The 14,841-nt window shown below is 54.3% G+C and overlaps 1 protein-coding gene across 2 annotated transcripts in view; it reads left to right on the top strand.

The window, feature by feature from the left end:
* The first annotated feature begins 376 nt into the window (after positions 1-376).
* Positions 377-14,841, top strand: part of Kiaa1614 (KIAA1614 ortholog) — a 35,814-nt gene continuing 21,349 nt past the window's right edge. Inside the window, exons 1-4 of one of the 2 annotated variants that reach the window (XM_026787625.1) lie at positions 377-740; positions 2,660-3,594; positions 4,264-4,327; positions 11,523-11,666. In XM_026787625.1, the coding sequence (XP_026643426.1) occupies positions 697-740; positions 2,660-3,594; positions 4,264-4,327; positions 11,523-11,666 (1,187 nt within the window). In that variant the 5' untranslated portion in view covers positions 377-696. The remainder of the gene's footprint in view (positions 741-2,659; positions 3,595-4,263; positions 4,328-11,522; positions 11,667-14,841) is intronic. The other variant, XM_026787624.1, reaches the window with a different exon arrangement.

Below are 14,841 nucleotides of genomic sequence, written 5' to 3'. Positions count from 1 at the left end.
GCCCAAGGGCGGTGGGGTCGGTTCTTCGGGGAAGTCCACCTACTCTACCCGAAACGTTCTCTACCGCCAGCGTTCCTCAGCTTCCCCTCCAGCGGAGCTGGTGTAGTGGGTTGAAGCGTGGCACCTCCGGCGCCCTGGCTGCGCCCCACCATTACCTCGGCTCCTCTCCACTTTCGCGCCCGCGTGCCCAGGGAGGGTTTGCTCGGCGTCCGGGACACGGCCCGGTGGCAGCCGGTGCGCCCCACACTCGGGGCGCATCCCCCGCCGTCTGTGAGGGGAGCCGAGCCGCGGCTGCTCCGGGATCCCAGCGTGCGCCCCGTAGGAGCGGCCACGACCCCGGGAGGAGAGGGAGGCTGGGGGTGGGGACAGGCCGAGGTCGCGGCTCCTCCAGCCCCTTCCGCCGCCCCTCCTCTCGCCTTCCCCGCCGTCTCTACCCGGGCGGGCCCCTCAGGCCGCCCTCCCGCTGGGCCTTTCACCTTCTGGCTAAGCCTGGGAGCAGCGGTCGCGGCGGGGCCTGGGGCGCAGCGCACTCCCGCCAGCCCGGCCTCGCCTGGCAGGCCCTGGGGCCGGACGCCCTCCCAGGGGCGAGGCCTTCGGGCCACACTCCCGCCTGCCCGGATTTAGGGCGAGTCCTTCCCGGGACTCTGCGGCGGCCCGGGACGGGGAGCGCGGGCTGGGGCCTCGCCTCTCCGAGGGATGCAGGGGATGGAGGCGGCTGTGAAGCCTGCGCGCCGCGTTCAGTGAGTAAGGAGAGGAGCCGGGCGGGGTGGCGGGGCGCAGAGGTGACCTGGGCCGCCGAGACCCGACCTCCCACCGCCTTAGAACCGGAAGGGTTGAGGAGGCCCGCTCTTCACGTCCATTTTCGTTCCAGTTTTCCTGACTTAGAGCATCGGTGCTAAGAGCAGAGGGCTCCATAACCGTCTTCCGGAAAGACCGTCCAGAGGCCTTCACCGGGAGCGTCTTGTTCTTTAAGGTCTGCAGACAAGAATTTCTGGAGTGCAGTTCTAGAGTTTACCGGCCCTGAAGATCTTTGGGTTTTACTAAAAGGGCTCATGTTACAATCCCAGCCCTAGCCTCTGGATTGGACCTCAGAGAATAGGTATCTGGGCTGCAAAGATAAACCTAGTGTAGTCTAGATCTCTGGTTCTCAACCTTCCTAATGTTAACACCCTTTAATACAGTTCCTCATGTTGTGCTGACCCCCAACCATAAAATTATTTTCGTTGCTACTTCACAACTGTAGTTTTGCAACTGTTGTGAATCGTAATGTAAATATCTGTGTTTTCCAATGATTTAGGCGACCCTGTGGAAGGGTCTTTCGACCCCCAAAGGGGTCTAGACCCACAGGTTGAGAGAGACCTGCTGCTGTAGATGATCCGGTAGAGGAGATGACTTCTGTCCTAAAGACAATCCTTAAACTTCACAGATTTACTTCCGTGAAACTTGATTTATATCCCCGAAAAGCATATAAACTGATTTATAATAAGTGACTGTAGAGGAAGTTAACCCTTTAAGAACTTCTTATGGTGGATCTGTATTGTGTGAAGGGAGTAATTAGCTCCTCATCTGCCATTTATGCATGGATTCTTATACACGGAGTTTACTTCATATGGGACACATCTAGACGTTAGGATGATTTCTCAGAGTGGCCTGACAGAGTAACCATTAAGACCCAGGAGCTTGGACAGTGAGTAAGACAGTTGCTTCTTTCCTTTTGGAAGGCTGTTGGAATCAGCCCAGCCACCTCCGGGCTGTGTCACACTGGTGAGGCTTGTGACCTCTGCGGACTCAGATCTTACCTAAGAATAAGGGGCTGCAGTTAAATGCTAACTGTCCTGGCAGAGCCCTGGGCTTGGAATGAAAAGCTTTTGGTTACAAGCTGGACTTCCCCCATGGCATCCATGGGGTGTAATTTCTCCATACCTCAGTTTCCCCATCTGTGAAAAAAGAAGATACTAATATCATTCTAACACAGACATGTCGGAATTATTTTAGAGAATGTTGAAATGTTTGAAAAGTCTTAGTTTGTGACTGTCCCTGTCTCCTCTTGAGTACGGCTTGACCCTAGTCAATGACTTTTGCATTGGGGTTGGCATGAGGCTGGCAGGCACCCCTTCTACTGGAGGCCCAGGTTCTTCAGCCAGAAGGAGGAGCATGTTGGCCATTAGCCAGCATTCTCCGAGGCCATCCTTTAGCCCAGGGTTGGGAAATCACACTGCTTTTCACAGTACTCCACATTTGTCATAGGATTTGTTGTTTGAAGCCTTGCTTTGCTTGCCTGTAAAATGGGGTTAGAAAAGCTAGGTACACAGCACACATAAGGCCCCAGACCCTCAGAGGGACTGTTGACAGTTAGTGGTTGCTAGGGAAACAGTGTCATTTTCTTCAATAGTGTAAACACTGGTAAGTTGTCCATGCTCCAGGAAATACCCTTGTTCCCCTCCTCACCCATGAAAGAACATTACTCATAAGTTCAGCAGTAATGTGTTCGTACTGTTCTTTGACTTGACCTTTCCGGTGTGTGTCCACATTATGTAGTGAACACCCCTCTACTCTGTCTTGATATCTGAGCAGGGGTCCATATCAGAGCACTCTGGGGGACTAAGCAGGTTCCTGGGCCATCCAGGTACAGGGTTTCAGCTTCTCCTTTATCCTGCAGAGCATCCAAGTCAGGGAGCAGAACAGCCAGCACCATGCAAGTGACTCCAGCTGTGGCCAGAAATGGTCCAGAGCTGCCAGACAGCGGACCTCTCCCAGGACCCACGTTCTGCCTCCAGGGAGACCGGACGCCTAGCCTGGTAGCTCCCAAGCCTCCCAGGACATGGAAGCTGCAGCTCCAAGGCCCTTCTGTGCTCGAGTCCAAGGTGAAGGCCTTGAAGGAGAAAATGACAGCAAGGAAACAGGGAGCAAATCCCTGCCCCACTTCCTATGAGCGTCCATCGCCCCCCAAATCCAAGTGCTGCCAAGTCAAGCCCGAAGCTGTCTGGAGCCTACTTGAGGGCTCTCCTCTACCAGATACCCTGGTGGTTCCCCATGCTCAGAACCAGACTGATGGGCAGCTAGACATCAGTGTTAATGAGAAGAAGCCTGCCAGGAATGGTGGATCCAGGCCATCTACCCCTGGCCTCGGGAGCTGCAATGGACAAAGCCTGTGGTCTCCAGAAGCAGTGTGGCTGCTGGCTGATCATGGGGATGGTCCAGCACCAGGATCTGGCTCTTTACAAGAGAGCCCCAACAACCAGGTTTCTGTGGGCCAGCCAGAGGGGCCTGGTCCCTGTAAAACCACCCACCTGAGCAGCCTGAAGAAGAGAAGACCCTACTTACTTGGAGATGGTGTGGTGACAGAGGGAGATCTAGACAACAGAACCCTAACAACCTCCAAGGAGGACTTAGTCCCCAGAACAGACCTGCCAGAGATGTTCCGGAGAGCTGGTGGCCTGGGGGCGCTGGGCACTGGGACAAACGTTTTGTCCCTGTCTGAACAGGTGGAAAGGAACCGCCTCCTGCTGCAGGAGATGCTGAAAGTTTCCAGACAGGGTTCTTCCTCGGTGGGAAGCCCAGACCGGACTCCATCCTGGGACAGGGCTGCATCAGGTGAGTCTCATTTTGCTGACCTGGTTTGGAACAAGTGGGAACTTGTAGGGAAACTGGAAAGATGGGAGAACACGATAATGTCACCCAAATAATCGGTGTCCAGCTGGAACATAAGGTCCTTTTATAGCTCACAGGCAGCCTTAACTGCCTCACACCCTGTGGCCCTCCAGATCAGTGGGAGGCCATCCTTTGTGCTTGGGGACAGAGGCTATGTGACTCTTCCCTGTGCCTTGTAGCTCTTTGCAGAGTGGCCTTTTGCTCTCCCTCTGATGTTGTCCTGTGTCACCCCGTTGTGCTTTGTGTCCTCGGGTGGGCTAGCAGGCAGGAGCACTTCCCTGCAGAGGTTGGACAGAGTGCCACAGGAGTGCTGTTGCGGGGTGTGCTCACACGCCAAATGACATTGCCTTACCTGAGGGCATGCGTGAGGTCCTTTTCAGTCACTCTGGGTTCACTCAGTCTTTTGACCGCCTGCGCCTCCACTTCTCAGACCAGAACCTGGGTCCCAGTTCCCCACTTTCTAATCCCATCATCCTGGACATTAGACTTCAGTGGGAACATAGGCTTACAGCCCACACAGGGAGCAGAGCATCAATCCTGTGTTCACTGAGTAGCAGCTGACAGCCCAGTTGGTGGCTCTGTCCTGATCTCTGCTTCTGCTCTGGGCCCTAGAGAGACCAGCGGGAGACGTGGACTGGGACTCGGGCACCCCCCTGCAGGACTCAGGTCAGAGCAGGTAAGGGCTCCTCCTTACCTCCATTCCTCCTTTACTCTGCCCTAGAACATCAGGGAACCTTGCAAAAACCCGAGGATAAAAAGGCAAACCTTCACCAGTGGATAGTGGCCGTGATCAACCATTGTCCTTGATACTCTGTGGACGGTACCGCTGGGTGCAGAGATCTGCAGAACCTTCCCATTACCTGCTCTGTGTCCTGGAGGCTGTTTTCCCTGCCCAGGCTTCTGTTTCTTTTGAGCAGGAGGAGTTGAGACGTCATAGCTATCTGATTAGTTCACAGGGTTATTGCAAAGCTGAAGGGCATGGATGTGAAAATTCTTAGGGAAAGTACAGGAACCCAAAACCCTAACCCCTCCTATTCTTTCCCTAATCAGAGGAATGTGCTGGGCTCAGGATTAAGGGTTTCCCCTCCAGCCTCTCACTGGGGCCCACAGATTGTTTTCCATCACTGTTTCAGGGAAGCTGTGTCCAGAGTATGGTGGGTGGATTGAGGCGCTGTCCTGTGCCTGGAAGAGTGGAAAGAGAGGTGTGGTGGGGGCTACGTGGAGGTCTGAACAAATGCCCACTCGGAGGTTGGCCCCAGCCTTAGCCTTTGCTGGGATGATGGCCCATGAGGCTGAGCTGGGCCCTGGGACTGGGAATGGCTCCCATTTCCACAGCTGCACATGACATCAGTCTCTGCAGAGTCCCATGATGTCTGCCCACAGCTGTCAGCTGTGTTCTTATTGGTCAGGCTGCTCCCCGTGTAGCCTATTGTCCTCCTCAGAACCCGGGTAAGACCTCTGCCTTCCTTAGCCCATGCCGGCTGCTGTAACAAAACGCAGCAGGTAACTTAGAAACCTCGGGCATGTCATGCGTGCAGTTCAAGGGTGGTGATCAGTCCCCATTTCCTGATCCCTTCACACTGGGGGTGAGATTCCAACATGAAAATTTGGGAAACATAGCCCTATCTCTGCACCTGCTCTAGCAAGCTGAGGGTGCCCAGAGCCAGGTAATCAGGGTTGCGCTCAGCTGGCGGTGGGAGAAGGGTGTGGAAAGAGGGATGTCTGGCCCTTTAGTCCCTCTGTATTTATGTCTGGTCTCTTCTGCCTTCCTGGCTGCTGTCCTCAGCCTCTCATCACATCCTTATCTGGCCCTGCCCCTATGGTCTTCAGCATCCTCTGTTCCCTGTGTCCTCTCTGTAGCTGCATCCCTGTGGAGCCCTCCCCCTCAGTGCGCACTCTCCCACTCACCCAGTCCCCAGTCTCCCCAGGCCACCCTAGCTCCCTCACAAGGACATACAGCTGTGAGGTCCTCAGAGAAAGAAGGCCAGCCCCTGGCTTGCACTGAGATAAGTAGTGAAGGAGTGACTGAGCCAGGAGAGGGAAGGACTTTCACACATGCCTGTGAGGATGTTTAGAGCTTCCAGGACTAGACTCCTAGTTTAGTTTAACCTGGCAGGCCGTCTCTACCCATGGGCTATGTGGCAGGGTCACGCATGAGAGTCAGGTGTGATGGTGCATGGCTGGCATCTCACCCCTTGGCAGGCTGAGGCAATGGCCACAAGTCCCGTGCCTGCCTGGGTTACATAGTGAAACCTTGTCTCAAAAAGAGACAGACAGACAAAGAGATCTCAGGTATGGCTTGTATGTATATGTATTGTATGATTCCTGTGTGTGTGTGTGTGTGTGTGTGTGTGTGTGTGTGTGTGTGTGTGCTGAATCAGTGTATGTGTCTGAGGGGAGATACACACACAGAGAGAAAAACAGGCAAACTTGTTTTAGGACCCTGTTCAAAGACTAACAAAATGTCTTCTTTGAGTGCCTGGCATATAGAGCCACAGGCATGAAGGTCAAGTCCCTGCTAGATAGAAACTGGCTGAAGGGCCAGGGAGCATAGATTCAAGGAAGAGAAAGTGCCAACCCCACTGCGATACCCCAAGACATTGCAGGGCTCCCATCTGAGTGAGATGGTAATGATGCTATAACAATGGAACTACATTGCCCAGAGACTTGGCTTCTCTTGGCTCTGTGCCCCAGGAGTGTCACAGAGCATTTGAGTCCTGGGCTCAGGGTCTGTGCTAGGAGTGTAGGACCCTGGGCAGAGCAGTGCTCTGAGGTGGCAGCTGACCATTTCAATGGCCACCCACCAGTGCGTGCCGTGGCACAGTGGCTAACCCATCAGTGCGTTCCGTGGCACAGTGGCCACCCACCAGTGCGTGCTGTGGCACAATGGCCACCCATCAATGTGTGCCGTGGCGCTTCACTCTTAAAGCATTGCTCAGGGCTTTACTGGCAGAGAGCCTCTAGAGGAGGCCAGGTGAGTGGAGTCAGGACTTGTACTCAGGCCCCCAGGCCTCTGCTCTGACTGCCTATGGGGCACTGCCTTGAGCTGTCCTTTCCATGTCTCTATAGGCCAGCCCTTGGGTAAGCAACCCTTGGGCCGGGGATCTAGGGCCTTGTGTCTCCCTCCAGCCTGGCCTGTTCTCTGCTGTGGGAGAGGAGATATATGGGCCAGCTGTGTGTGTGAGTGAGCTTTCTGGTGGAACCCCCCACTACTGTCACCACTCTGCCTGCTGGCACTGCCTGCCCCTACTGCCACCAGTGCCTTTGCTGGTGCCTTTCTCCTTGAATCCCTGGAGGCAGGAACAGGTGCTCATAAAATGTCCGTCAGAGGCAGGCAGGAGAGAACTGATGGAGGGCTCCCCGACAGCTAGAGCCTGTGTGGGCTTGCAAGGGTCTGGGCGGAAGCCGAAGGAGCATTCCAGATGGGTAAAGCTGAAGAGACGCTCGGGAGCATCTGAGGTGGACTGTGTGGTGATCCGTGGAGGGGAGCCACCAGCCCGGGGAGAGCTGGAATGAGAGCTCATCTGAATGCAGAGGCATCCAGCGGACTCCTTCCTGCCCCACGGCCTCCTCCTGCACAGAAAGAGGACCTTAGCTCCTGGAAACACAGCTGGATGTGAGCCCTGTGGGACCTGGGAAGAGGGTTTGGAAGCCATCTTGAGTCACTGGCTAGTTTTTGTATCTTCTGGGCCCAGAGTGCCAGAGAGTTATGAGCCCTGTAGCAAGACTAGGGGACAAGACACTCAGCTCCAGCATTCTAGGGAGCCTAGAGGTTGTTGAGGAGCGCCCAGGGCAAGAAGTCGCTGAAAGTGGCTGAACCTCATGTGGCTTGCTTACCCTTATCCTGCACCAGCCACATAGATGTACAAACACAAAGAAAGCTCTGCACTTGCAGTCCCAAGAGACTCAAAGGAAAAAGAAAACACAGCGGAACAATACACCAAGCCGTTAGTACTTAACCAGTTCCCCAGTGCCCAGTGTTCTGTCCCCTGTGCTGATCCCACGGAAAGCCACTGCTGGAACCTTCAGGTGTACTGTCCTATGCCACGCTAACTCCACACAAAATTCTCATTGTGGCTCCATCCTGAGCAGGGAGGAGTTCACGGAAGTGGACAGCTTCAAGGTGGGACTCAGCTGACTTCGCTAAAGGCCTTTCTGGAAATGTCTCAGACATCTGCCACTCTGGCTGCCCGTGTGCCCATGAACCCAGGCAGTGCTGACCTGGCCAGTGTCAGGCCTTGTTCTGGGCTTCATTGGGGTATTTGTCATTTGTCATCATTGGAGATGTGGGACAGACCTGTTCTCACCTGCCAGAGACCTTTCTTCCTCTTTGTGGAAAGAAGAGCATGGGCCTTCCTCTGCTCCCTGCCAGCCTCCTCCTGTCCTGTGTGGAAGTAACCTTTCTAACAGAGCCCATCAGAAGCTTTTGACACTCTAGAGCAAACCCAGCAAGCCCTCTCATATTGCCCACTGATTGTCACTTCTAAACATGCCTTTTCCTTGCCAGCAGCAGGGTAGTCTCACTGGCAGGTGACCTTAGTTCATGCTCCAGGGTCCCCACACCTTGAGTGAAGGGGTAGAAGTGACTCCGTGCTAATAATAGAAGCAACAGTAGTAAATGCTAACTATGTTTGAAGAGACCATTTCTCCCAGATTAGCAGGTGAGGAAACAGACTCGCCCCTGAATGCACTCAGGAGTTGATACCACTAGGAAGAGATGGCCCAGGGCTGAGGATGTGGGCAGGTCACCCTGACACACTGTAAACCACCTCCTTAGGTCCATCCTGTGGCTGTCCTGAAGGCTGAAGAAGGGTACATCCCGACAAACCCAGCTCCAGCCAGTTCAGACCCACTCCTTGTTCCCCCAGAAGCAACAGTAAAGACCTCTGTCCTTGGCCAGCAAGGCTTTGATATACACAAGTGGAACGTAACTAAGCAAAGGCCTTAGATGTTCTCTGTGTGCTCCGGGCTCTCCCGTCACTGTTTGCATCCTGGGGTCTAGTCCTGATTCCCCTTCCTGAGGTGAAGGGGTTAACCCCAGACTTGCTGGAGTTTATCAGTGTAATCCTGGCTTATGCTGGCTGCAGAGAAATGTCTCTGTCCCCTTGACTTTTCTGACTGTGAGAGCTACTACAGCTCTCCTGATCTGCCCAGCTCTTGGGGTGCTAAAGTCACTGCTTAACTTGTCCCTGCTCTAAGAACCCGGCCTGGAGCAGAGGGCCAGAGTCACAGGCTCCCTTTGTCATCAGGATGCAGCTAGCAGAGGGGTTTAGGCAAGGGCTCGAACACATCGGTGGCCTCGAGTTTCCCCCAGTAAGTAGTTCTTTGGGTGACCACTCTACAAGAGCCAGTCCTGCGGTCCAAATGCCCCCTGAGTGGGGACCTCACACCCAGACTCAGGGTAGCGGTGTGAGCCTCGCTCTTTTATAAAAGCTCATGCTCACTGATGGGAAACTGAGACCCTGGAGGAAAAGTACTCAGCACCTTATTCCTGTGCCCTGCCCACAGAGGTAATGGGCCACAGAAACTCAGCTTCAAGATGGTGATAAATACTGTTCGTTTGTGGGTAGTATTGCCTGTGCCTGGCTGCACACTGCCTGACTTGGCCAGGAAATTTCCAAAGGAATTGAAAGTGCTGGAATTGTGGGTTTTAATTCATGATAGGAAGGATTGGCTCTGGGGCTCCGTGCATCCCTCTGGTCCAGGATCAAATGAGAATAGAGCCTTCCTCAGTTGGAAGTTTGAACCCCAGCTTTGGGGAATGGAGGGCCACTTGTGGTGAGGAGATGGTACCTGCTTGCTCCTCCCCGCAGGAGAGAGAGAGGTCTCCCACTCTTCCCCAGCTGGCAGAGCCCCCATCTCCTGGGTGCACAAAGGCGTCCTTGCTTTGCTGACCTTGGCTGCGGTCTGTGAAGGTGGCTGCCGCTCTCCTCCCCACTTGCTGGGTTGCTGCATAGATGCCTCCAGGCGGCCAGAAAGCCTGCCTTTCTAATCAGTGGAGAAACCTTTGTCTGCCAGACTGAGGCAGGGCAGTAGATGAAGTGGGGTGGGGGGTGGACAGCTGTTCCAAAAAGGAAACAGCAAAGCTGGAAATGGCTTAGAACCCCGGGGGCAAGGCTGATCGCAGCAGCATCCGGCCAGCTGCCGAGGGGCTCTCCTGCCTGCCCACCAGGCCTGAGACAAATGCCCGCCAACAGTCGCAGAAGCACAGCTGTTACCGGAAGGCTGCGAGCATGCGCATAGGCTGGCAGCCAGTGGCCCGCGGCTGCAGGAGAACCTCTGCCTGGTATCCTCATTATCTCTGCTGTTGGAACCCGAGCCCCCCGGGAGCACAGCTGCTCTCAGCTGCGGTTTGGGGAGCTCTGGAAGCCATGTCAGGGGAGCCTCTCCTGCCAATGGAGGCCTCGCGGGGGCAGCAAGCCTGGAGAAGAATTTTTTGTTTGTTTGTTTTTGCATCACTCTGCTGAATCCCTCCTTCCGAGCCTGGCCTTGCCCTGCCAGAGCTCGTGGCACAGATGGTCCTTTATGCTTGCAGCCTTCCCCCTCTGGCCCAAAGCGGTGTTCAGAACACATGACAAGAAGAAAACAAAACCCGTCATCTGCTCAGAGCCAGTTCAAGAGTGTCCCAAGAAGCCCTTGTCCTGAAGGCCTTTGTCCACTCCTGTCATGAGAGTCCCCAATACGTCCCGAGGTCAGGGTGCAGCATATGGAGGGAGTTAGGGGTACCCCAGGTGTGAGAGCTAAGCCCTGCTGAACCTTTGGCTGAGTTCTCTTTCTGGGGACCCTCCCTGTGAGCAGAGCCAGGCATGTGTGACAGCGTGGATGCTGGAGTCACATCAAAGCCTGTCTGACCTCAGCCTCAGACATCCCTGCTCTCCCTGGCGCCCTCAGAGGAAGGGGACAGGATGTGAAATGAAGCTAGAGACTGGGGCTGGCTGTCCTCTGCGTTACTCTGCTCAGTTTTCAATTGATGTTCGACCTTGAGCGGTGTGTCAATATTCCCTTCCAGTCCATCCTCCTAATCTGTCAAGTTCAGGAACACCTGCCCTCGTCCAGCCTGGCTGTGAAAAGCGAACTGTGCAGAGAAAGCCATCTTGTCACGGGGAATGTGGGTTGTTCTTACTTCCATAACCCAGAGCAGGTAGTGTGTCACTGTCTGGAAGACAGCTCTGGACTGACAGGGGAGGCAGCACATCTGGTGGGCAGGGTTCACTGCCACATGACCCTAATCAGGAAACCCGAGCTATGTGCTGGCTTGTTTGAATCCAGCCTGGTTTCTCCTGCCCCGAGTCTGAGCCCTGAGCTGACTCCTGGCAGGTCTGGATTAAGACTGAGAGGAAAACACCAGGATTTAGAAAACGATGTCTGCCCAAGGCCGAAGACTGACAGGCAGTGCCTTGGCCCTGTCTTTGGTAGGAGCTGGGGACAGTTCTGTGTGGGCTCCCGTGGTTGTGTGTGTGGACTCCGAGAGACAGAAGGAGACGGGGAGACCATGCATGGAAAGACCATCTGTCTGGGCACAGGCCCAGATCCGTAACCCAGGGACCTTCCTTTTCCTCTTTCCAAAAGCTCCTGCTTATGCCCCGGAGGAACAATAGGACAGCCAGACTCCCCTGCCCCTTTTTCAGCCCCTCCCAGCAGATATCCAAGGTCAGGTTGGCTCCCCAGCTCCAGTCTGAGCTCAGGGTGTTCCCCAGGCCTCAGGGGCTGGGATGGTGTGGGGGGAGGGAGCCCTGTGTTTGAGTTAGAAGAAGGCTGTGTATACAAGGCTTTTCCTGGCAGAGCTGTGCTTGGTTCTGTTAAAGCCTCCTAAGCCGTGTTATTTTCTTTTAATCCCCGTGCTGTCCATCCCGGCCTATGCTACCCTGCAGGATCTGTGTTCCCAAGCTGGAGCCTGTTCTGAGTGCCAGGGATGAGGGAACCAAGCATCTGACTCAGCATGCTCGCATGAAGGCCAGGACCCAACCACTCCGAGCCAGTCATGACATTGTGCCCACCATTGCTCAGGGCAGCCGGTGAGTGGAGCCTAAGCCAGGCTGGCCTGGGAGGGCTTGTGACAGGGAAGGGTCACTAGCACAAGTAGTTCCAATATAGCCAAATGCCTTTGTTCTCTTCTCTCCCCTCTCCCTCCCTCCCTCTCTCTCTCTCTGTGCCTGTGTGTGCATATGTTTTCTGTGTCAGGCACTTGCCATGATCATTTAGACAGTCAACACACCATTACCCATAAGATGAGCTATAAAGATAAATGAACTATGTGACCTGAGCTCTCTGGGGGCATAGAGATCACAGTCTCCAGGGAGAGTTCTGGGGGTTCTAGTGGAAGAGGGGGAAGGCATGTGTGCAGAGCTGGCAGCATTTTCTCCACCTGGAAGGGACAGGTGAGGCTCTTAGAAGGATGTGGCTTCCAAGATGGGGGTTATAGGAGCTGTGGATCTTCCCTGGGCAGGGAGGAAGGGTCACCATTCTAAGGTATGGCATCTGTGAGAGGCAACACTGTGCTCAGAGCACAGTCAGCTTGGAAGAGAGAAGTCTGTCAAGTGCCGCATGAAGGCCAGAGAGCATCTTAGAGGCCGGCCATGGGGGAACTCCAGGCCTGCTGAACATCAGAGCATAAGTCCTTGTACTGGAGTGGGGCCGCAGAGATGGGTAGACAGGTGGGTTAAGCAGGGCTGGGGTTGATTAGAGTTAGAGTTATACTACCATGCTCATGGGCCCCTAGCCAGAGGGTGATGCCTGGGTTCAGGTCAGGCTTTAGAGGGGAGGACTCCTAGGGCAGCACTGAGATGCCCGTTGAACAGCTGGATGCAGGACCATTGGCCGTGAGGCCAGAAACAGAGGTGTGGGTACTGTGCTGACTTCATCATGCTGGAGCTGCGAGAGAGCACATCCAGGGTGAGGGGACGGAAAAGAGGAGGATCGGGCACTCTTGGACTAGCGTGTCATTACGTGACTGCCCAAACCACACGCCTGTCCCCAGCATTGGGCTTGTTCTTTGCATGGCGTATCTTAAAGCACTCCTTGCACATGGAATTCTCCAGCACACAGATGCAGCCCTAGCCGTGCTCTTCTGCTGCGTCAGGCCGTGCCAGATCGTGGCAGGCCCAGCAGCCCCACCGTGTAAATGACAAGGCCTGTGGCTTCACAGGTATGGTGGGCACACTGGCTTTGCTTGTCTTCTTTATTAGTGAGGTACTAGGATAATGAGAATGCTTAAGAAATCTGAACTCTGTGCTCTGTGATGGGGCTGCTGGGCCTGCTCACTAAAGGCTCAGGACATTCACAGAGCCCTGCCATGACTCCACGGCAAACAGAATCCTCTTCATTCAATGTCATTGTGACCCGTAGGAGGAAGGCACAAGAGGACCCCCTATGCTAGTAAATCTGCCCATCGGGTTGCTCTTTCGTTTCCACATGAATGCCTTGTTCCCAGTCCACTACAGAGGACTCACTGGAATGACATGGCTTCTTTGAGGTGTCCTGGTTGTTTTCCACACGTGCAGAGAGATGCCTTTGACAGCCACGGCACTCCCGCCCTGTTCTACAGGAATGTGTGGTGAGGCACACATAGACAAGCCGGCGACACCGACTTCAGTGTGCTTTGTCCTCTTGGGCACCTCCTTCTCTAGTTTATTGCCCCTAGTCCTAACATCCAGTAGCTATTGTGAAGTGGGTTTCCTCTTCGTTGGCTATAAAAATGCAAGGTGACCTACTTCAGCAGCTGCCGTGTCCAGAGAAGAATTACTATGACTTGGCAGTGCTGGTAAATCCTCAGAGGGTAAAGCTGAAAAATCCACACCAGATGGCTCAATGCAGCTGCTCGGAAAGGTTACGCTCCATCAGATCACCCTGGAGGGCAGGCAGAGTTAACACAGTGATGCCACGCAGGCCCCAGGCCTCAGCTAGAAGCAGGAGGTCCTGCCCCAGCCCGACTTATCACTCCTTTCAAAAGCAGCCTGGCAAAAGGTAAGGGAGGAATGGGGGCAGCAGAGCAATCTGTAGAAGGCCCTCTTTAGCCTAGGTCTACCTAGAGGCAGCCAGGTGAGCCTGGATCTGCAGGCCTTTCCCAGGAGTGGGAGGGGGAGACATGTGTTGTCTGGAAGCCGGTCCACATAGAATTGGAGCAGCTCCCGGAAGGGGAAAAGCTGTTGCCACTTGGGGAATAGGCAGACTCGGGTTGGTATCAATATTCTTCATCACAAAACACAGTACATGTCACTTGATCGCAGGAACATAGGACGTGTCAGCAGGCTACACCCTGGGAAGGATTGTCGTATGTGGTGAGGCTGAAGAGCTCGCAAACATCACATCAGTTGTGTGCCTAGGATAGCATTGTCGTAGAAAGTAAGGCAGTGGACAGGGACTGGCCTCCTCAAAGGCCTTGCCACTTCAGGGCAACAGCAGAGGCTCTGAGCTTGACTGGAATCCTGTCCTTGGGTGGGATGCCAGCAGCTCTGGGGTTTGTTTTTGGCTTAGCTGCCTCTTGTGCATGGCTGCAGGCCTCCCCCTGCTTTCCTGTGCTATTGTCTGTGCGGCTGCCTGGGGCCTTGTCTAAATAATTGCATTGCCGACTCCTACATGGTTAGCTCTTCTTATTTTATTCTACTTATGACAATGAATTTGGGTTTGTGGGATTTTGTTTTTGAGACAGGGTCTCACTGTGTGGTCCTAGTTGGCCTAGAACTCACTTTGTGGACTAGAATGGTCTTGAATTCACAGACATATATGTCCCCCCCCCCCCCCCGCAAGTGCTGGAATTAAGGTATACACCGCCATATCCACCATATCGTTTTTGAGATGGGATCTCGCTCTGTAGTCTAGATTCCCTTGAACTCAGAATCCTCCTCTGCCTCAGCCTCCTGAGTGCTAGAATTGGGGATATGTATCACCACACCCAGTTTTACTTTGCTTTGCTTTTTTGTTTGTTTGTTTGTTTTTGAGACAGGGTTTCTCTGTGTAGCCCTGGCTGTCCTGGAACTCGCTTTTTAGACCAGACTGGCCTCTAACTCACAGAGATCCCCCTGCCTCTGCCTCCCGAGTGCTGGGATTAAAGGCATGTGCAGCAGGGTTTCTCTGTGTAGCCCTGGCTATCCTCTGTTGAAATAAGAGCGGCGGGGCTGCTTCCCCGCACCCGGCTGCCCGCACGGCTAGCTTTATACCTGAAATAATTACACGGAAACTGTATTCTTTTAA

Source organism: Microtus ochrogaster, assembly GCF_000317375.1.
Source record: "Microtus ochrogaster isolate Prairie Vole_2 chromosome 6 unlocalized genomic scaffold, MicOch1.0 chr6_random_2, whole genome shotgun sequence".
NCBI lineage: Eukaryota > Metazoa > Chordata > Mammalia > Rodentia > Cricetidae > Microtus > Microtus ochrogaster.
Note: the sequence above shows the minus strand (reverse complement) of the source record. Positions and strands in the feature narration are given on the sequence as shown.